At 44.5% G+C, this 23,212-nt stretch overlaps 1 protein-coding gene across 3 annotated transcripts in view; it reads left to right on the plus strand.

The window, feature by feature from the left end:
- Window positions 1–20,979, plus strand: part of C16H10orf143 (chromosome 16 C10orf143 homolog) — a 40,101-nt gene extending 19,122 nt beyond the window's left edge. The window contains exons 2-4 of one of the 3 annotated variants that reach the window (XR_009005703.1): window positions 7,795–7,968; window positions 8,049–8,129; window positions 20,499–20,979. Coding sequence is in view for 2 of the 3 variants with exons in the window: in XM_057531318.1 (XP_057387301.1) it covers window positions 7,795–7,968; window positions 8,067–8,129; window positions 9,391–9,480 (327 nt within the window). In the remaining variant the exon portion in view is untranslated. Of the gene's footprint in view, window positions 1–7,794; window positions 7,969–8,048; window positions 8,130–9,390; window positions 9,757–20,498 lie in introns of those variants that run through there. The other 2 variants (XM_057531319.1, XM_057531318.1) reach the window with 2 other exon arrangements.
- Window positions 20,980–23,212: the final 2,233 nt, after the last annotated feature.

A 23,212-nucleotide genomic window follows, 5' to 3' on the forward strand; every position in this document is an offset into this window, starting at 1 on the left:
TAATTGCATACAGTCTCTTTACTTTGAAGGAGGTACTTTTAAAGAGGTGGCCTCTTTGCTTTTCTCTTTATCCTTGATGTTCTGCAGTTGCATTGTGATATGTCTGGATATGGGTTCTTTTTCTGTCAGTCCTGCGTGGTGTTTGGTTGGATTTTCAAATCTAATTCATTTCATGCCTTGGTTCTGAAAAATTCTGTCATTAGTTCAAATATTACCCCACTATCATTTATTTATTTTAACCCTCCAAATCTGGAGGATGTATGTGTGTTGGATCTTCTCAATCTACCTTCATTCTCCTTTACTGGTTTTCATAGTTTTTTGTGTCTCTGACTCTGTGCTGTGGTCCAGGTAATTTTTTTGGTTCTGTCTCATAGTTGATTAGTTATTTTTCATCAGTGACTCACTGTTTAGTGATCTACTGAGTTTTTCCATAACTATACTTTTCATTTCCATAATTTCTAATGGGCTCTTTTTGTCTGTCATTAGCCTTTTAAGTTTCTAGCCAGAATAGTATTTTCCAGGCTTACTCAGGATGGTTCTGTCCTTCAGTGGCTATGTTATTCTTTTGTAATACAGTTCTGTTCATTTGTTATTGTTTGTGTTCCATTTGGGTCCCCTCTCCCTGACATGCTGGTTGATTTAAATTTCAAACTTATTATTTGGGCACATGAAATGTTACTACAGTTCTAAGACTCAGAGCTACCCAAGAACAAGCTCAGCAGGGTGGGGCTCCCGCCTCATCCCCAGTGCCAGCCCCCTTCTGGCCAGCCCTTTCCCACCCACTCTCTTCAGCTTCTGATATATCCTCCCAGTATTTCTTTTGCACAGATGAGCAGAGAGGTGTATAATGTCTTATATCCCCTTCTTTCTTACAGGCAGGATAGCAGATTATAGATATTCTTTTGCAGTTTGTCTTTTTACTTCACGATATATCATGGAAATCACTGCAAGCCAGGGACCCTCCTCCTTTTTACCGCTGCATGGCGCTCCACTGCCTGGAGAGTACCATGTTTGTCCAGCCACTCTCCATCTAGGTTGTTTCCAATACCTTGTGCTTTAACCAGTGCTGCCATGAATAACCCTGTGCAGTGTTTACTTTTCACACCGTTGTTGCTGTGCCTGGAGGGTAGATTCCTAGAGGTGTAGTTTCTGAGTTAAAAAGTGTGGACGGGCTTTGTTACATACATGCCAAATTTCCCTGCAGAGTTTGCATTCCCATCAGCAATGTGCCTGTTTCCTACAGCCTCACCAACAGAGGCTGCATCACACTTTAAAAATTTTGCCAGCCTGATGGATGACAGTGGTATCTTGATATTGTCTTAATTTTCACTTTTGTAAATATAAGTGAGTTTGAGCTTTTCCCATGTTTGGAGGCCATTTTTATAACTTTGTTCATCAGTTGTCTGTTCATGTCTTTTTTTCCCATTTTTCTCTTGGGTTTCTGGTTCTTTGTCCCTCAATTTTTATGAGAGTTTCATGTATTAGGGTTATTAGCTCTTCTCTTGTGGTGTGTGCTGCAAATATTTCCCTCCAACTTGTAGTTTCTCTTTACTTTGTTTAGGGTTTTGTTTTGTTTTGCCCTGCAGACATTTTTATTTTTATATAGTCAAATTTATCAAGTTTTGTTTTGTTCCTCTGGATTTTGAGTCATAGTTAGAAGGTCTTTCCCTACACCAAGGTTCAAGAAGCATCTATTCGCATTTTCTTCTAGGAATTATAGTTTCTTTTCTTTTTTACATTTAGCGCCCTAATCCATTTGAGGTTTATTTTTGTATATGGTATGAGATACAGATTGTATTTTATCTTTTTCCAAATGGCTGCCTGGTTGTCCCAGCACCATGTATTAAAGAGTCCATCTTAATCCCACTGGCTTGAGATGCCAGATTTTCATACACATTCAGGTTTCTTTCTGAACTTCTGTCCCATTGGTCTGTTTGTCTGTTTATCACCAGTACTACCCCCCCCCTTTTTCTCGTTGAAGTATAGTTGATTTACAATATCGTGTTAGTTTCAGGTGTACTTGTGAATTTTTTTTTTCAGATTGTATTCTTTTATAGGTTATTATAAGATATTGGGTATAATATCTTGTGCTATACAGTAAATCCTTGTTGCTTATCTATTTTAAGCACAGTAGTGTGTGTCTGTTAATCCAGTACTCCTACTTCCCCCCCGCCTTTGGTAATTTGTTTTCTATATCTGGTGGGTCTGTTTCTGTTTTGTATATAGATTCATTTGTAATATTTTTTTAGATTCCACATATAAGTGAGGTCATACAGTATCTGTCTTTCTCTGTCTGACTTACTTTACTAAGCATAATATTCTCTAGGTCCATCCGTGTTCCTACAAATGGCAATATTTTGATATTTTTATGGCTGAGTAATATTCCATTGTGCATATACACCACATCTTCTTACGTCAGTCGTCTGTTGATGGGCACTTGGGTTGCTTGCCATGTCTTGGCTATCATAAATGTGGTGCTGTGACCATTGAGGTGCGTGTATCTTCTTGAATTTGAGTTTTCATTTTTTCCAGATATATACCCATGAGTGGAGTTGCTGGGTCATAGGGTAGTTCTCTTTTTATTTTTTTAAGGTACCTCCATAATGTCTTCCATAGTGGCTGTACCAATTTACATTCCCACCAACAGTGTACAAGGGTTTCCTTTTCTCTACACCCCCTCCAGCATTTGTTATTTGTAGACTTTTTGATGATGGCCATTCTGTAACCCTACTGGGTAACATAATACCTCTAGGACAATGGTGAACCGAAGTGGAGACTTGGCATTCTTGCTTTGTTCCTGATCTTAGTGGAAATGCTTCTAGTCTCTTCCCAATAAATAAGATACTGGCTTTAGGATTAAGCTATGTATATTTTTTTCATGTTAAGAATATAACACTCAATTCCTATTTTCTTTAGTTTTTATAAATGGGTTTTAATTTTGTCACAGGATTTTTCAGCATCCGTGGAGATAATATTATTTTTTCCTTAGCTTTATTAATACAGTGAATGATATTAATGGATTTCCTAATACTGAACCCAACTTTTGTTTTTAGAAAAATATCCTACTTGTTCATGATATGTGATTGCTTAATGTGATATTTAATTCTATTTGTTAATATTTTATGTAATATTTTTGCATTGATATTCATGAGTGATACTGGTCTGCAGTTTTCTTTGTTCTGTTTATCTGATTTACCAGAGTTATACATGCTTCTTAAAAGGAGTTGGAAAGTTTCCTTCCTTCTTGGTGCTCTGGAATAATTTCTGTGTAGTGCACCGGAATGATCTGATCTTTGAAAGTTTAGTGGAATTCCCCTGTGGAACCGGCTGGTCCTGGTGCTTCTTGTGGGGTACTTGCTCATAACCCTTTCTGGTTTTTTTTCTACAGCAGTCATCTGTTTAAGCTTCCTATCTCTGATGGGGTCAGGTTTTGTCATCTGAATTTTCTTAGGAAGTTATCCATTTTGTCTACATTTTCAAATTCATTTGCATAGAGATCTGCAAAATAGTGTCTTACGATTTTTAAAATTTCTTGTGTTTCATTTTATTTCCCTTGTGTCATTTCTTATTTTCTGTATTTGTGCTTTCTCCCTTTTTTTTCTTGGTTAAGTTAGCCAGTGGATTGTCTGTTTTGTTAATTCCTCTCTCCCCACCCCCAAATCCCCAGGATTTAGATCTACTATTTTTCGATGGAAAAACCTCTACTTCATTAATCAGCTTTTCCCTCCATTATTTCCTTCCTTGTGTTTTCTTTTGGTTTACTGTGTTGTTCTTTTTCTAGTTTTTATGAGCTGAGATTTTATTAATTCATTAATTTTATTCTTTCATTTTTATTGGTAACATGTTAGTATAATGAATTTTTCTCTGATAACTGCTTTAAATCCATTGCATAGATTCTGATAGGTAGTGTTTTCCTTGTAATTATTTTTTTAATTCTGTGCTTTCAGGTTATATTTCCTCTTTCATCTGGGAGTCAATAATCAGGTTTTAAAATATCCAGGTGGATGTGCGTTTCTATTTTTTGTTTTTGTTAATAATGTATAGCTTTATTGCATTGTGATCAGAAAGTGTTGTTTTCAATATTTCTACCTCATGGAAATTATTGATGTTTCCTTTGTGACCTAATATATGATCAGTTGTTGTGAATGTGCTGTAGGTTCTTGAGAAGAATGTGATTCTGTGTTATCAGGGTATGAAGTTCAGTACATATCCATAAGATCTACCTTGATTGAGAACGCCATTTAGATCTTCTGTCTTCTTCTTACTTTCTGGAACCCTTGCTCTGCCTTGTCCTGAGGATGGTGTATTAAGTCTCCTATGATTAGCATGATTTTGTCTCCTTGTATCTCTGTATAGTCTTTGCTTCGTAAAGGTGGTGGTTATATTGTTTGGTGCATAGATGTTCATGAGCATTAAGTCTTCATTGTGAACTATGGCTTTTAGCATTAAATATGTCCTCTGTTGTATTTAATGCTTTGTGGCTTGAAATCTACTTGGTCTATTCCTTCTTTCTGTTTTCATTTGCCGGTATATGTTTGTCCATTCTTTTTATTTTTAGCCTTTCAAAATCATTTTATTTTAGGTGTGCCTCTTGTATACAGCATATAATTGGGTCTTGTTCTGTGAACCAAATTTAAAACCTTTCTTTAAAAATAGGTGAGTTAAGCTCATTAATATTTGACGTGACTGATTTATTTGCGTGCAACTCTATCATAATATTCCATAATTATGTATATTTTCTTATATTTGCTATTTCTTTATGCAATCTGTATTCTTTGCCTTTTTATTGAGATTTTTTATTTTGGATTTAGGAGAATTTGTATTTTCTAGTGATTACTTTTGTATTTAAACCTATTTTAATGTCCTTAGTAATCGGTTTTATCATTTAACTCTTTACTGTCTGATTTATCAATTTTTTCCCAGTATCGTTTAATATGCTCCTGTCACTTATACAATATTGGCCTATACACAGTCAGAATTTTTCCTCTTTCCCTCCCCCTTTGTTTCTCATATTTTAGTTGAATTATTTCTGCTTTGTCAGAGTATGTAATATTTGCACATTAGTCTTTTGACCTAATCCCACCTTTATTTTAAATTTAGTCTTAGATGTACATCTAAATACTTTCAAATGCTTACAAAAAATGCTTATGCTGGAATTTTCCCAGTCATCACTTGGTGAGATAAAGCTTACCTTCACATAGAATCCTCAGGAAGGGCTGATGGGTGTAGTATTCTCTAAATTCATCTATGTTGAAACTCTTTTTCTGTAATCTTGATATTTGAAGGACAGCTTGCTGGATTTAAAATTCTTATTTCATATTTTCTTTCATTGAGATTGAAAAGAATGTTTCTCCATTGTCGTCTTACTTGTATGTTGGTTTTGAAAAACCTGATGCCAGTCCAGTTCCTTTGCACTTTCATTGATCTGCATGCCCAGGGGCCTTGAGGATTTTATCTTTATCTTTGAAATCTCCTAGTTTTATTAGGATATATCTCAGCGTTGATCATTCTGGGATAATTTTCCCAGGTGCCCTGTGAGCCTTTTCATTTTAAGATTCAGTCATTTTTTTTGTTTTGGGCAAGTTTTCTTAGGTTACAGTTTTAAACATTAGCTTTGCTCCATTATTTTGCTTTCCTCTTTTCGGAACTCTGATTTATGAACGTTATTCCTTCTTTGTCTTCCATTTCCACTGCCTCCTTTCCTCCCTTTTTTTTTTTTTTTTCTTTATGTTCTTTTCCTTCTCTTGGTTGTGCTGCTGTCCTTCTTTGGTGCCTTTTATTAATTTTTACTTGAATTTAATCTCTTTAGTGCATTTTATAATTTATTCCTCATTTCTGAGATAATTGTGCTTTTTCCTTCCATTACTTTCCTGAACTCATTCAAGTCTCTCTTGGTTTCTCCCTGCTTTTGTCCCTTTCTGTTTTTACATTTTACATTTCTAATTCAAGGTGGTTTTTCTTATCCTCAAATGTTTGTTTGAGCGTTTAAGTATGTTTTTAGATTGTTTGAATTACAATCTTCTTTTGATTCCTGGTTGTTTTTCAGGAGGAATTTTTATGTTATTGGGTGTTTTGTAAAGATTGCTGGTCTAATGGCAGTTCTTCTGTTAATTTGGCTGAGTCCAGATGTAGCAGGTGTCTGTCTGTCTGTCTGTTTTGGTGATGGACAAGGGAGGGCATGAGGCTCCTGGTATTATGGTCCTCCTTGCTTGCAGGACCCTAACTTCCCCTCTTTCTCCTTCTCATTTTCACCACCCAGCACCCAAGGGGCACTCCCCCAACTCATTTGCCTGTTTCCCTCTCAGGAGCTGTGAGTTTGGAGGAGAGCCTCTTTAAGTGGCGTCTGTCTGTTTCCACGGTGTGGACTTTGGAGGCCCTGCCCCGAGTCTGTGCTCCGGGGCTCCGGCTGCCGTGTCTGGGTGGGCTTTCCGGGGGCAGATCACTCACACCCTCACTGGCGTCCCCACTCCGTCCAGCTCACAGCTTCTGCTTCTGCCCTTGCTCAGCATGGAGCCATGCTGGGGGTGTGGGCTGCAGTAGAGGGGACCCCGCACTGGGGTTTGGTGGCTTTTCATTCTCACTGGCCGTGTTCTCAGGTGTCAGTGTCCTCTGATCTCAGGTTGTGCCCAGGGCGTGGTTCAGTGCAGAAGTGACTGTGGCCTTTCTGTATTTCCCGGTGTTCAGGAAGAACTGTAGGCAGGGGGGTGACTGCCTCTGCCCTTGTCTCAGCCGCCTGGGTCCACACTTTATTGACCCCAGGACGTTGTTCTCAATGGTTTAAGGGGCTCAGGGGTCAGCATTCTCCATTTTCATCCTCAGGTATCTGTTTTAAGGCATGTTAGGGAAGAGTAAAACTAGCACTCTAAACCCATGATAGGCGGTTTCTATCAATACGTTAGATAAATCCATTAAGTAAAACAAGTCAATTTAGAAAACCATAAATAAATAATAGGACAGATAATGAACAGATTTGGCACCACTCATGACGATGGTTTGCCAGTGACCGAAGAGGGTGTGCGGGCCGCCCGGGTACTGGGGTGTTTTCTGACTCAGGTGGGAGCTGTCCACCAGCGGGGCCGCCCTCTGGCCCAGGGACCCAGGACGGAATGCTGGCGCTGGCAAGGGGTGGACCTCCTGACCCTCTGCAGCGGCCTCCTGACCCTCAGCTCTGTGTCACTGAAAACATCGTTACCCCGCAAAGTACACAGTCTTCGCACTTAGAGAGTGAACCGTTTTCCTTTAGCTTTGGAGGATTGCTTTTGTAATTCATCTTTAGTTCGTGGGGAAGCAAGAGCCAAATGCTGACTTTCCCAAAGGTTATCAGTTATGGGCTGTGTGTGCAACTTTTGAAATAAATAAAATTAGTTTACTCTTCAGTGTCAGTAAGACAAAGAATTATCCACATGTGAATTATTCATATTATATTAAGAAAGTATTTGCCTTGATACCAGGTAAAATGTATTGAAGCGTATAACTAGTTTCTTGAACAAAATTTATAGGTTTTGTACATTTTCAATATCAATAAACCAGTCACAATAGTTTATTACAAGAGTTTCGGCCAAAATTGTTTAAAATGACTTTTAAATCCGTAAAGCTAAGTAAATATCAGACAATGCTAGAAATAATGAGGTTAAGTGTAATTGATGGTGTTTAAAGTCATCTCCTCAAATGTCCTATAAACTTTCCCAGCTCCACAGGGGTCTGTCTTTGCAGCTGAGGTTCTCAGAAAGCAAATTCAATTAGAGTGTTGTGTGCTTTACGAGGCCATCTCAAGTGAGATTTTGTTTGTTGCAGAAACGGGCATGCAGGAGATTAGAAGCAGCGGCGCAGGAGTGGGGCTGCCCCCAGGTGAAGGTGCGCGTGCCCGCATCCTGGGGCAGCAAGGAGCCCGAGTCACCAGATGCCCAGCCCAGAGGCCACCTCCCTGCACCGAGGCCAGACGGTGGCCAGGGGCAACCAAGCGTGGGGGTAGGTTTCTGCTCCCACCAAACCGGCCTTTAAATGTCTAATGAAAGGTGTAAATAACCACTGTTCTGATTCACCTGCAGCTGTGATTTGTTAAATAGGTTCCTCAGGACGGTGGAAAGAGCTGGGCCCAGCCTTGCCCAAGATGCATTGCGGGGGAGTCTGTAAGTGCATTAACCTTCTTGCTGCGACATAAAAGCTAGACTTGGCCTTAAATATTAGATCCATAAAACAAAGTTCATAAAAACAGCAGTTACGTTTCTAAGGAATGAAGGATGTGAGTAAAAAGGTGCAGATAAGCTTTTCTTAGCATTCTACCCGGCTGCAAACTAATTTGTTTCCAGCTTCAGACTGGAAATAGAAATTGAATATACATTTTAAATTCTTTCTAAAACACAGGGTTCAGGGAAGGGAACAGGTCTCTGGATATGGTTAAAATAGAGGTTATTTGAGTACATCTTAGAGAGAAGTCCTAACCTCATTTACTTATCAAAATAGGAATCAACGTTGTTTTTTCTCTTTTCCCTCTTTAAGCTTTTCTTTCATGTTTGCATAAACTTCACACAAACCACAGATTTCAGAAGGAGAAACACAGTATTCACACCATTAATTCAAAGTAAAGGGAGGTCTTAACGTGACCAGAGTCAGAGTCTCAGTCTCCTGTGCTGGGCAGAAAATCGTAATGTGCGTTAGCATCATGATACCCTTGTTACTAATTCTGAACTTGTTCTAAAAACAAGTTAATAAGTTTGAAACCACTGTAATTCTTGGTTTTTGTTTTTTGTTTTTAATTTTAAATTTGCAGTCTTCATATTGCAGTAAGATAGAATTGTGTTTAATTTCCACATAGAAACCAGGAGTGTCTGTGTGTGTGTGTGTGTGTCTGTGTGAGTATTTTCAGGATTGCCCCCTAAAGATCTTTAGAGAAACACATTGCTGTTTTTGATAAGCAAAAGACTGAGTCAGTAAACTATAGTCTTCACGTGCTGCATTGCAGGCGACTGTTTTATAGTGAGAGGCAATGACTGTTTTAAACTGAGGCCTAGAACTGTGTCACTTATCACCCACTTGAACCTCTGACTCTGTGACGTCATCAGACAAATATGAAGACAAAGGTTGGTGGCAGACCTGCCCCAATGTGCTTCTCTACTTTTTGTCCTCTATCTTCCGGGAACTTTCCGCAGGTTATATTGTGTTTTGTGGTGTAATCCTGAACAATGGTGAAATCAAAGATACAGCAACTTGAACTTACTGTATTTCGGTTGATTCACTGTAACTGCCAAACATGCCCTGGATTTCGAGTAAATAATACGACCCCATTATGGGTAGATTGCATTAATGCTGGTGACTAACCAGGACCTTCCTTGTTCTTACCCCATTTCCATGGAATGTATCTTTCAAATCCCCCATCTGTTGGGCAAACAGTTGGAACGTAATGTGGATTCTTCATGCTCTGAGAGGTCGTCTTCTGGCACGAACGGCTTAAAGAAAAAAAAATTTGGCCCAAGCACCTGATTGGATCATTTAAGCTAATGTTCTGTTTGAACAACAGTACCTATTTGATTAGGGTTTTCCTTCCTTTGTAATTCCCCAAGCTTGCCTCTGTATGTTTCCTAGGAGATGAATCTGCGCACAGAAAACCTATATTGATATGTAAATATATCATTTTTTCGTTTATGCTCGATATTCTTTTCATCTAAATTTCAGAAACTGACTTTAAAAAATCAGTTTCCCTTTATTTGTAGTTATTCTCAATAAAATTTCACCCAAGCTTGGGTGATTTAATATTTACACCCACTACTTCTAAAAGTCTTATGTAAATAAAGATTGAAATGTGAATTTGAAAAGTCACACCTCTTGATATTTGAACAGACTATAGCTGCATATATCTTCTTTTTCTAATAATATGGCTAGTTTCTCTCTTAAGCTTTTAAAATAATAAGACACTATTTTTGTATTCTAGAACATCAAAAGGCTCAGTGTTAAATAAAAAGCAAATAGTATTTTTTAGAAATGCAAGATCCCAGGGAGAAGTGCTTAACGGTAAATCACCGATGGGCAGCAATTCCAAATTTCAGAAGACTTTATTAAACACACAGCTCCATTCACAAGTGTGCCCCCCACTTCACACGCAAGCCCGCCCCGTCCTGGCCCACAGTTCCCGTAGCTGACCCGGGATGGTGACCTTGGTTCAAAGAGACGCAGAGGTTATGTTGGGGAGTTTGTGTGGAATCCCTAACGGGAAACTTACCTGTGTCTCTCAGCTTGTTTGGTGCTTATGCCTGAAAACCTCCTTTGCATCCCAGTTCTCTGGTGTATTTCTGATCTCAGCGGGGTATCAGCTGACCCGATGGGTTCTGCTCTGGATTCTCACCTGGCTGTGTCTCAGCTGGCTGCCTGAGCTCCTGTTGTCTTTCTCCCGCGAAGCTTTTCCTGATTGCTCACGTACGCAAGGACGTTTTCTGCAGACCTTCTCAAGCCCATTTTCCAGGCGGCACGCGCGTCTCCTGGTTGCTCTGTCCCAGCTCGCCGTCGCGGGGTGACTGATTCAGTCGTTGCTGACGGTGTCGTGGGGTGATCACTGGCCCGCTTCAGCTCCTGGTACAGGTTATTACCTAGAAAGAGCCCCTCTCCACCCTGTCACCCTGCTCACGCCACGGACAACTGGGGTGACGCCATCCCCAACGGAGGCGGTGGGACGGGGTGTTATGTCATGGGAGGTGCCCACCCCCCACCCCGGGGCGGGCCGCCCTCGCTGCTGTGCACCGTGCAGGCTGCAAGGCCAGGAGCAGGGTGATGGTCGCCGTCTCTCGCAGGCTCCTTTCCTTCCACGAGTGGTCCCGAGGCCGGGCTGCGCCTTGCGGCCCGCTTCCTTCCTCGGTCAGCTCAGCCCGCCTGGCACAGGGGTCCGTGGCAGCCAAGTGTGCCGTGGAAATCACGCTCTTCTTGGAGATTCTACCCGTTAAATGAGACCTAGTGAGGCTGTGAGAGGTCTCCGTGATTAGGAAAGGAAGATGCGTGAAAGGGGGTGGGCATTATCAGGCAGGAAACTACAGGAAGAACAGAGTGAAGGTGTTTGCCGGGGGGAAGTGCTGTGTCCTCAGCACCCCGTTTTCTGAATGGTACCTGGCCACTGATGCTCTACAGCTCCTCAGGGAAGGGGCCACCTTCAGACTTTATTGGGTCCGTGTGACGGTCACTTGTCCGTTTTCTCTCAGCTCCGTTCACCATGCTCGTCTCCCCTGCATCTCCCAGGGCATGGCTCCCTCCCCCTGCCCCGCCCGAGGCAGCCTCTCAGCCCCTCCCTCCGCGGTCCCAGCTCCTGCTGGGTGGAGCCAGCCAGCTCCAGGGCTCTGCAGTCAAAACGTCTCCTCCCTTTGTCCTCCCAGCCTGCAGGAGGGTGGGGCTTCTACTGGGGGAATATTTGCCTCCCTTCCCCTGTGTGGCTTCTCTTTTCCTCCATCACTTGTGAAGTTGAATCCCACATCCCTCTGTATGAAATACCTAGATTGATTTCCCTTTTCTGACTGGACCCCACCTGGGCTAATCATCGAAGGAGTGGACAAATCCTCCTGAAAACAAAAGCCTTGCAGTTTTAAATGTAGGCCTGTGGGTCTTGGTTGCCCAGCAGGCTCAGCATTTAGGAGTGCCCACAGAGTAGAGAACCTGGGCGTTAAGTTGAAAAAGATAGGCCTTTTATATTGCACATCACTGGTACTCCTTTGCTTCCATTTATCTCGGGTTATTGGGTTTTTAACCCAGGCTGGTAGTGAATTGCCACATAAAAGCCAACATGCAAAACATGATGTTTTTGGTATTGTGGACCACCCCCCTGCTCCCAATCCCCAACAAATTGATTTTGGATAGCAGCCTGTTCGTCAGTGTTGAGGGCAAATACTAAGGGAGCAGCCTTAATAAGCTTCGATGTTACTCACTTTTTGACGTGGAAATCCTTTGCCGGACAGTGGTGTTGGGGGAGGGGAAGAAGAGAGGCGGGCAACGTGAGAGTAGGCGCGGGGGTGGGGGGTGGGGGGCACGTCCCAGCTGTTGTCTGGGCTCCGTTTTCCCTGTAGGGATGGCAGGAGGAGCCCAGGGATGATGATTCTGATTCTGAATGGATACATTTTTTTCCTTGTACTACTTCTTATCTCCAAATGGGTGACCTTTAAAATATTTTGCCTTATTTTATTTACCTATCTGTCTTATTAGCCACTGCTTCCTACATCTGTAGCATCTGTAAATACTGCACTGAAATGGAATGGACCCAGAAGCTGGTGTAAACAGGATTCTCTCTTTCTCCTGGGCCCGGGTGTCAGGCAGGAGCAAGGGCCAGGGATGAGAATGTAACACTGGGCTGTAGGTGAAGACAGATCTGTGTGCAGTGGGTTGCTCTTTGTGTCCTGTTTCAGCAACAGTTACTCCTCGTGAGTCCTTTACTCTTACGTCCTGAGAGAAGGAAACACAGTCATAGAGGGGTCAACAGGAATTTCATTGATCATTCTGTAGGAATCAAACTGCGCTCTGTGCATTTTCCCCAAGGTCTGTCAGGGACCCCAGAGGCCACCGGTCTAACCCTGTCACCTTACAGGTAAGGAAAATGAGGTCCACAGGGGTTAAGTGACTGGCCCACCATGCACCGTGGCTGATGGGGAGGTGGCGGCCCCAGGACCCACACCGCAGCCCTCTCCTCTTCCCGCTCTCCTGGCTGGTCCTGTGCTCATAGCCCATGTGGCAGCAGCACTCCCGGACTGTGCACAGTGACGACCTGCTCTAACCCCTCGGAGCAGCATGGCGCGAGGTGGAGGGTCTTCGCGGATGTCATTCCCAGACACAGTGAGAGCTTCTTGGTTGAGACGTAGGGCTGAATTATTCAAACGGTGGAAGAACAAGCCAGCCAAGAGGGGAGTTTGGCTGTGTCAGTGTAGCCAGACGTGAATCCCAAAATAGACGAGTTTGAATAGACCTGCTGACAGAATCTTTGGATATAACTTCTGATAGTAAATGCTTTCTCTGAATATGGGTGCCAGAAAAATAGTTAAAAATTTTTTAACTATGTTCTTGAGATCATTTCCAGGCTCTGAAGGAGCAGATAGCCTTCAGGTGACTAGAAGAACAAAACTAAACCTTCTTTCTCTAGGAATAAAATGTTATACTATGAGGAGACGGTGAAATGGATTTTTACAGAAAAGATAGTATTTTAAGAAAAATACAATTTAGATTTCCTACAAGCACGTTAGACTAAGCTAATGCAAATGTATCCCTTCCTGCTACAGATAAAAACATTAGATACATAGTTAATTATATAATAAGTGAAGAGAGAAGCAGAGCAGTGGATACAAACATATTCCTTTGTGGTGCTGTTAGGTCTTGGCCTTTGTTGGGTTTGGGCCTAGAATGGGCCCAGGGCATGGGGGCTAGAATGCTGATGTCCAGAGATAGATGAGACTTTGGCCAGTGGAGGTGTGGGAGCTAGAATTTGGACCCTTGCCTAAAGTTCTTTTCCTTGAAGATCTGCCTATACCATAAAAGGGGATTAGAAATTAAAATACCGGGCCATACGTGGGTGTGGGCTCCAAGTTTATTCTGTCTCAGTGCTACAAAAATCAAAAGTTAAAGCATGAACATAAAAATAGACACAGACTATTAAAGTCCTTAAAGCCTCGGCTAGTGGCAAAGTCAGAATCCGCCTGTAGGGATGCTTCCACCATCCAGAGCGTACAGGATTCAGAGGGAAAACAGCTGGCACTGTGCATGAGACCACAATAGAATGATATAAACTACGTAAACAAATCTACCGTGGTAGGGCTGGGGGTGGAGTAGCGGAGTGGCGTCAGGAACGCTTAACAAACAGGAGAATACAAACCTGTAAGAATCTGAATTAATAGAAGAACCTGAAGTTCACTATAAAGGTAAATATTTTAAGAATTTAAAAAATGATTTTAAAAGAAATAGAGCCATGATGCAGAAAAGGATGGTATGAAAAAGGAATTGGGAGGTTAAAAAAAAAAAGAACTTCTAAAAATGAATGATACAGTCATTGAAGTGAAAAAAAATTCTCAGGTTAGACACAGTTGAAGACAGAATTAGTGAACTAGGAGATTTATCTGGGGAAATCATCCAAAATACAGCAAGAGAGATAAAGAGATAAAAAGTGTGATTAGCAGTCAGAGGAAAGAGTGATAAGGTTCATTAGGAAATCCAGAAGGAAGGAATTTAGAATATGGGAGAGAAAAAGATAATGATAAGATCTGATTTGAAAAGAATAATGGCTGAGAATTTCCCAAAATTGAAAAAAGGCGTTTGTAGCCAAGTAGTTTTGAAGAAGAACAAGGTGAGAGAGATCACCAATCAGATGTCAAGATATATTGCAAAGCTATAGTAATTAAGACAGTGTTACTGGCATAGGGGTAGACAGATAGACAAGTGAATAAAATCGAGAGCTTTAGTTGACCAAGCAATGTAGCTCCAGTGCATATATGGCGGCCGGATATATTACAGACAACGTGTTACAAGTCAGCTGGGAATGACCAGTTACTCTATAAATTGTGCTAGGACAATTGGCTATCCACATATGAGGAAAAATAAAATTGGATCTCTACCCCACACAAAAATCAATTCTGGGAAGTGGGGGAAAGGTAAAGAACCTAAATGTGGAAAAAAAAAAAAAACCCAAAGAAACAAAGAAACCTTTAAAACTTTCAGTAGAAAGTATGGGAGAATATATTTATGACGTTGGGAAGATTTATAATAACTAATAAACCCAAAGGGAAAGGACTAACATATTTGACTACACACATAAGACGTTGCATATCAAAATTCCTCCTTCACTGTTTAAGAAGATACCGTAAAGCAGGGAAGACATTTGCAACACACAAAACAGAGAGTAGCAGATAAATGAGTGAAGTATACGAATTGGCAGTTCAGAGAAGAGGAAACCCAGTCAGCCAATAAATATTAAGTGGAGGTTCAACCTCTCTAATAATTAAGGGCATGCAATTAATTAAAGCACCAAAGTGGCAAAAATAAAAATGTCTGCTGATTTAAGTGTGGGTGAAGATGTGGACCTGAAGGGTCTGTCCACTTTATTGGAGTCAATATAACCTGGCACAGTGACTTGGAGAGCAGATGTCTAGTAAAGGTGATGGTGGGTGTCCCTGTGGCCTGGAAGTTTCAGTACTAGGTACATATTCAGAGTTGCCCAGGGAAATGTGTACCAAATAATTGTAGCGTTGTTTGCTTAGCAGAAAGCCAGAAACCACATAGACGTCCATCAATAGGAGAATGGATAAATGAATTGGCTATATTTATTCAGTGAAATATACACTACAGTGAGAATGGATGAACTTAAAAAAGGAAATTACAGAAGGATAGGTAGGAAATTACAGAAGAAAATGACACCATTTAGGTATAATTTGCAACATGTAAAACGTGGATACATATTAACTAAAAGAAGAAAAACATTCCTGAGAATGATAGACTGAGTTCAGCATGAGAAGGTTATTTCTACGGAGGGAGTGAGGGCTCAGGTATGGCGGGTGTTTCAGTTATATCTGTAATATTTTATCTCTTAAGCTATGTGATGGATCATGGGCGTTTGTTATACTGCTGTCTATCCTTTTTTGTGTTTCTGAGAAGTCCTGGTGAGTGTTGGACGTGACGTATGTGCACGTCCATCATGGTGAAACTGGAGAACATTAAAGACAGAATTCTGGAGAGCTGCTAGAGAGAAAGGACTGGTATCCATGAGGAAACAGTGATTTGAGTGACAACAGACCCCGCCATTAGTAACAGACACCAGAGACCTTGGAATAACGCTCTGAAATGCTAAGGGGACTGTCCTGTGTGAACACGTGGCTGTGCTAGGCTCAGAGCTAGAATGACCAGTGCAGTGGGAATTCTCTTCCCCCCATAGTAGTTCACTTGCCGAAACTGACTCCGGAAGAGAGAACGTAGACCAATCACAATGGAATAATTTGGGAATGTTCTCAAAAGCTACCATCCCAGATGGCTTTATAGGTTTAAAGAACTCCTACATGAAGGAACACATGGATGACTTGCATTAGAAAAATGACTACATTGTTTGGTCAAAGGAGGAGGAAAACAAAAACAAATGATCATCTTAATAGAGACAGAAACAGTGTTCAGTTACTTCAAATCACACTCATGATAAAACCAGAAATAGAAGGGTTTATCCTGGTAAGGTTTAAGGATCCTCACACTTAGTGGGCATTTCTGCTGATGAAGAGAAAAACACATTTGTTTGCTGTCATCACTTCTGCTTACCAGGGTTTCTAACTCAGACAATTAAACAAGGAAAAAGAAACAATGGCAACAAGAATTGGGAAGGAAAAAAGCTAAATTGTTATTTCCTGATGATATTATTATCTACATAGAAAATCCAAGAAAATCTACAGATCAACTACTAGAACTAATATTCAACAAGATTGTTGAATATAAGAAAAACATGCAAAAATAGGATGGATGAGTGGTTAAAGAAATTGTGCTATACATACAATGGAATATTATTCACCCATAAAAAGAAGGAAATCCTGCCATTTACAACAACATGGATGGACTTTGGGGCATTATGCTAAGTGAAATAAGTCAAACAGAAAAATACAAATATTGTATGATCTCTCTTATATGTGGAATCTTAAAAAAAAAAAAAAAAAAAACAAGCTCATAGATACAGAGAGAGAGCAGATTGGTGGTTGCCAGAAGTTGGGGAGAACTTGGTGAAGGGGGTCAAAAGGTAAAAAGAAAACAGCAACAAAAATCTTTTTTAAAAGCAGCAGCAGCGGCGCTGGGTAAGTGGGCTCTTTAAGGTCCTGAGGCTCCTTCCAGGGCAGCCTCTTAAGACGTCAGCGTCCCCTCCAAGGTGCCAGGATGTCCCTTCCTGAGCCCATGACAGTGAATTTGAGATAAAGCAAACTTATGTAAGAGAACAGCCTGTATGTGTTTTGGAGAGTCTGTCCTTAATGCCTGCTTTTGAAGTCCAGGAAAGCTGTGCCTACAGTTTTTTTTGGTCTTAAACTCAAGTCTTTTCCTAGAATATACATTCATCCTTATACCCTATTTCTTTATTTTTGGCTGCGTTGGGTGTTTGTTGCTGTGCGCAGGGTTTCTCTAGTTGTAGCGAGCGGGGGCTGCTCTTCGTTGAGGTGCGCGGGCTTCTCACTGTGGTGGCCTCTCTTGTTGCAGGGCACAGGCTCCAAGTGCGCGGGCTTCAGTAGTTGTGGCACGTGGGCTCAGGAGTTGTGGCTCGCGGGCTCAGGAATTGTGTGTGGGCTCAGGAGTTGTGGCTCACGGTCTCTAGAGCGCAGGCTCAGTAGTTGTGGCTCGTGGGCTCTAGAGCGCAGGCTCAGTAGTTGTGGCTTGCGGTCTCTAGAGCGTGGGCTCAGTAGTTGTGGCGTGCGGGCTCCAGGGTGCGGGCTCAGGAGTTGTGGCACGCAGGCCCCTTATACCCTATTTTTAAAGTTGCCTGTTTGTCTCGCAAGCTCAACAACAGCTCCTCTGCAAAGCTCTTGATCCTGCACATCTGGGGTGAGAGCGCTGCCCGTCGCACTGCCGTGGCTGGTGGAGCTGCGCCCTGCAGAAGCCTGGGTTCAGGCCTGCGTCTTCCTTCCCAGCGTGAGCACCTGACTCAGCCTCAGAGGAGTGGAGAAGGTTATGGGGTGTCATCTCACGCTAGTCCACCTCCCCCGACTTCAGTGCTACCCACTTATCCTTTCCCTGGTCTAAATGGATTGCTTCCCAAACTTGATCCCCTTAAAGATATTCAGTAGGAGACTGCTTATAAACATGGTGTGCCCATTGTTGTTCTGAGCTGCTCACTGGACGCTGTCGCTGGGTACCGATAAGTACTAAGCTTTGTTCGCGTCGGCCATGCCCGCCCCCTAGAAGGGTCCTAGCGGATTAGGCTGGGACACGTTCCATACACGGGAGCTACGGGACAATCTGGAACAGAGGCAAAACGTCACCGCAGGAATCGTCTTCTTTTCCTTGGTTTGTGCTCTGCTCTCCAGCACTACTTCAGACTTATACAGACAAATAATCCTTCCTAACAAGGTGGAAGGCCAGGTTCAAATATAGAATTCTTGAATTTCTCAGAGTGCCACGCCGGGACATGGTGGAATGAGGGAAAGCTGGCCCCTGGCCCACCCCCCTCCTCAGCTCAGGCCCTGTCCTACATGACAAGGGGCCTTGAGCATGTGCACATGGACACGTCTACCCCGTCCACGTTCCTGCTCCCACATCTCCACACCCCTCTCCAACAAGCACCCGCCCCGTGGGCATCTTTCAGGCTTGCAGCAATCACACTAGTGATGTGCTGTGGTCTCAGGAGAATGCACCTGCAGGAGAGGCTGGCCTAGCCAGGGGATAGGCTCTAGAAGGGGACAGGGCCTTTGGGTGGGAACATCCATGGAGAGGTACGGCCAGAGGGGTCCCTCTAAAGCATGAACCCCAATCAGGGGCTCAGTGCCCAGACATCCCCCATCAGACGTGCCTCCCGTGGCTGGTCCCTGCCACCAGGCGTGTCGGAGTCTGAGGACGTCAGACCTCACATCTGTATCAGGGACAGGACAGGTCCTCTGTGGGTGCCCCTGGGGGTCCGAGCTTTGAGAGGGGCTTTGAGAGGGACATTGACAAACTGGACTGTGGGGAGAAGAACATGGTGACGTGGGAACTTGAAGTCGGGTCAGGGAACAGAGATTGGTTGAAGGTTTAAATGAGAGGTTCCTACAGGTTCCTTTGTGTGGGAGATTCTAGATCTCGGTCCTCTTGTTGCTATGTCTCGCGCGTCCGGTTGTCCCAAGTCCTATTTGTTCTGCCTTCAGCATGGCTTCATATACACCGCATCCAACCAGGAGGGTGGGGATGGGGGCAGGAATGAGACATCTCAGTGAAGACGTTTTCAACAAAAAAAATTTTTTTGAGCCGCATGGTGGTGTTGACGACGGTGATGATGAAACTAATTAAAAAGCATTGCTCGTCTTCTCCCCGCCCCTGCCCCCAGCCCCAGTCTCTCTCCCGAGAGGCCCGTCTTCTCTGCAGCCTTGCCTGCTGACCTGTCCCCTCCTCTCCCTCTCCCGCGGCCCCTCTGCAGAGCCTCCACGCTCTGGCCTCTTCCCCACCTCCCCACCGGGGGCCCTGCTGCTCAGGGGCTCCTGACAAGAGTTTCCGGCCAGAGAAGTTCGGGAAATGCTGCATCCTTTCCCCACCTTTGGAGGTTTGATGTACATTAGACTGTTGGTCCCGAGAATCAAGTGAAGAGATGAGTTTGATTTTGCTCGGCCTGGTATCTCTAGAACATCCTTTTGTCAAGGGATGCCTGTTATACATGTGCTTCTGAGACTGTTTTGGGAAACACAGGCCCACTGAACAAATCCAGCCCCTGTATTCATCATGGTCTTCAGGACCTTTTGCAGCCTGGCCCAGCCTGACCTCCCCTGACCTTCCAGGCAGATCTCCCGTCCCTGTCTCTGTGCACCATGAACCCTGGCTTCAGTCACACAGGCAGCTGCTCCGGTGGTTCTGGAACACTCTGACCTGCTGTTCTCACTGCCTGGGGCGCCATCTCCCGTCCTGTAAGGTCGTGCTGTGCCTCTGTGGTCCACGGGGTGAAGCCTTCCCCACCCCTCGTCAGCTTCATCAGCCACAGCGTCCCGTTCCAGTCACCCCAGCGAGCCATCCGTGTGCAACGGGTGTTCACGAGCTTGGGTGCTGCTTCCCTTGCCGACCGCAAGTCCTCAGTCTCTCTTGTTGGGTCCCCGTGGCTCAGGGCAGCACCCGCCTTCCAGGAAACAGGATGCCATCGTGGGCCGGACTGCTCTGTCCCCCCATCGCCTGGCCCGCCACTCCCTTCCTGGCCTCAGCCAGCCCAGCGAGCCTTCTGCCACCAGGGCGCAGCCTTGGAGAGCAGGGGTGCCCTGCCAGCCTCTGCCCAGGGGCCACAGAGCCACACTGCTCTTTGCCGGGACAGTGGCAAGTGCGATAAAGGTCTTTGGATGCTGGACAAGACTCTCATTTCGTGGTGGCACAGGGTCTGGCCACGGGTCTGCCCCAGCCGTCAGGTGCTCCCAGTTACCTCTGCGGGCGAAGGTGAGGAGACAGGAGGTCTGCTCCCGGGGCGGGGAGGGCGGGGGCCCGGGTGGGGATCCTCCCGACGCTGGGTTACTTGCAGACCCTGGCCCCTGCTGCAGTGCTTTTGTGCTGAATCCATATTCCATATTTAGACATCGTTTTTTAAAACTATTTATGAATTTATAAATGATACTTTTATTCTTTTTTTTTTCCCTCTCATAGAACTGTGGGAGAGAAGAGAAGTAACATTTATTGAGAACATTCTGTGTACCAGGCACTGTAGGAAGTGCTTTAAATATCTTAGTTATAATATTTTATATATATTCTGTAAATATGTACTTACCGCAGAAATAAGTGTTAGCTCAGCTGTTTTAAATGCAGTGCTTTGTGTTGGTGAATGAAAAGCCAAGATAAATTAATTCCCATGACACGCTGTTTTATCATTGTAGGGACATTTTAACCATATGGAGAATTGGTAGAAGATGCAAGCTGAAAAAGGAAGATTCCAGTTGTGGTTTCGAACCCCCATGTGCCAGCGAATGTAAAGCTCTCCTGGGTGGATGTGTGTGCCCTCCTGTTCAAACAGCGCCTGGTACCCTCCCGTCAGGAAATGCCACCGTCCTCCGCTCCAGAGCCAGAAGAGCCTCCAAATGTTACTCCTCATGAAGCCTCCTTTCAAATGCATCTTGCTTGAGAAGAAGATCAATTGCATTATTTAAAAGTTTAAAAAATTCAGTATCAAACTTCCTGTGAGGTTTGAGAGCCCTATAGCTTACAGAGCCATATCCAGATGTAGCCCCACTTTATACTTTTCTATTGTTTTGTGGATGTATCCAGAGCTGCTTATGTACTCTTTTTTAATTAAAAGTCTTATTTTTATATTGAAAACTCTCTATAATCTTAAACTGAATTTCAGTAAATGTTAGTATCCAGTCTGTTCTGTGTGATTCCCCAACTGAACTTATGAGGCGCAGGACCACATTTATGTTAAAATGGGAATTTCTCACCTTCTCTTGGGTTTTCAGTGTATGGCCTGCCTGTGGAGACTGGCATTGTTCCCCTGGGTCTGCAGGCACCCTGAGATGCCCTTGTCACCTAGAGACGGGTCCCGGTGAAGCCAGTGGGTCGTAGGCTTGCTCTCGGGTCCTTTGCCCGGGCAGACGCAGCCCCGTGCTCACCGTGTTGCCCTGCGTTAGCCGTGTGGCCGTGTCCTCTGCCGGGGACCGGCCGCAGCATCCACGTCCCGAAGAGCCCGACCCGTAAACCATCGTGTGTAGTCACGGAGGCACCTCATACTGGAAAGACGGGGCAGAAGAAGACACGGGGCAGAAAGGAACTTAGTGCGACCGTCTGTGATATGGATTACCCACAGTCACTGGACGCGCTGCCAGGTTCAGGACAGAAAGCTGACTTTTCTGTCCCCAGCATCTTTGGAGTCACTAGACAGTTAACCCCGAGCAAGATCGCAGAGCTGTGACTTGTTGAGGAAACGCCAGTCAAGGCCGAGAGAGAAAGTATTGACATTTGTGGCCTTAAAAATACATCTTTAAAGAGCTTTAATTTGCTTCTGTCTTTTCCAAATGAGATACACATCTTAGTTTTTATGGAAAACGTGAAAATTCTTAGATGACAACATTTTGTTTTGTGTATAAGCTCTTCCTTTTCCCCCAAATTCATGGGGCGAGGAGGTGACCACATATTCACAGCTACGTGTTTTGGTAATTGAAGCAGCACAGCGGTCGCCCCAGCCCTTTACATGGACTGAAAGCTTTCCTGGCGGGGAAGAGCCCCTGTGCAGCACCCTGCCTGGCGCAGGACGGACGCCCTTGGGTAGCGTCGGGCGGACGTGGGGTCAGGGCTCACCTCCCCACGCTGCCACCAGCGTCTCGGCCGCAGTCCCTCTGTGAAAGGGTCTCGTGACCCATGGGCTGTCGTTAGCGTGAGACCCAGGGGTGAGACCGAGGCCTGGCCACTGCTCACGGTCCGTCCCCTGCCCTGCCACACGGCCCCTCTGAGGCCAGAGCAGGCGACCTTCTCTGGAAAAGCCACGTATGAGGAGGCCTCACAGTGTGGACGTGACAAGAGGGGTGAAGTGGAGCCGGCCAGCGTCCGGGAACCGGCAGTTTTATCCCGAATTCCTACGGTTCTTAGATGGTAAAGAGAAAATGCAGCGTGGAAGAGCTTATGGGGGCCCCTGGGAGGTGTGGCCTCAGCGTTCTCTGTCCCTGTAGAACAGGCCCGCAGTAGAGTGTGCTGGGTTGAGGCTTCCAGAGCCCCCCCTGTGCCCCTCAGAGCCCACCAGCGGGCCCTCTTGCCCAGCAGAGACCCCCTGGCGCTGTAGAGCCTGGCAGCATGTCCTGCAGCCCACCTTGCCCACCTGGCCTTTGACTTCACCCTGGCTCCGGAATCATCCCTTCTGTCCCGCCCAACCCGCCTCCTTTTGGGCCCTGCAGCCTGCAATGAATGAGGGAGATGACATTTGGGTAAAACTTTCTTAATTGGCTTTTTTATGATTATAAAAATAATACTTGTTCATGTAGAAGAAAATAGAGAAAGGAAAACAAAACCCCCTCACCCCGCATGGGCACCCTCAGCCTGCTGGCGGGCCGTCCTCCGGATGTGGACTTCTTTTTTATTTCTAACTGAATGTTACGTAGTGAACATGCTCCCACATCATTGTAGGAAAACGTTGTTTTAAAAGGTGGCACGGTACCCCACCTGGGGACAAGCAGGCCATCGTTTTGATGGCTCTGACACTAGCTGTGCCCTTCGGGGGGGAAGGGCTGGCTTTAAAGTCTGTAGGCAAGTGTGCGGGGAGCCTGTCTGTCTCTGCCGGGATGTTAGGGGATGTGACAGGCAGGAGGTAGGCCCACCGCCCGGAGACCCCGCACAGGGACCACCTCTCCCTGCCACACCAATTTGTCCACACAACAGGTACAAAAACAGACTAGCGACACGCAAAACCTGCACAGATTCCACGAAATGGGGTTTTGACACACCCATGACAAGCATGAAATGTATTATCCCTTTAAGGTGCTTCGTCTTTCTCTTCTTGTCAAAAGAGGAGGAACACTGAGGAAACAGACCAGGCACTTGTGTATGTGTAGTAAATATACATATACATGAATATACATCCATTAAATTTTCCATTTCTTCTTAATCA

Source organism: Balaenoptera acutorostrata, chromosome 16 (assembly GCF_949987535.1).
Source record: "Balaenoptera acutorostrata chromosome 16, mBalAcu1.1, whole genome shotgun sequence".
NCBI lineage: Eukaryota > Metazoa > Chordata > Mammalia > Artiodactyla > Balaenopteridae > Balaenoptera > Balaenoptera acutorostrata.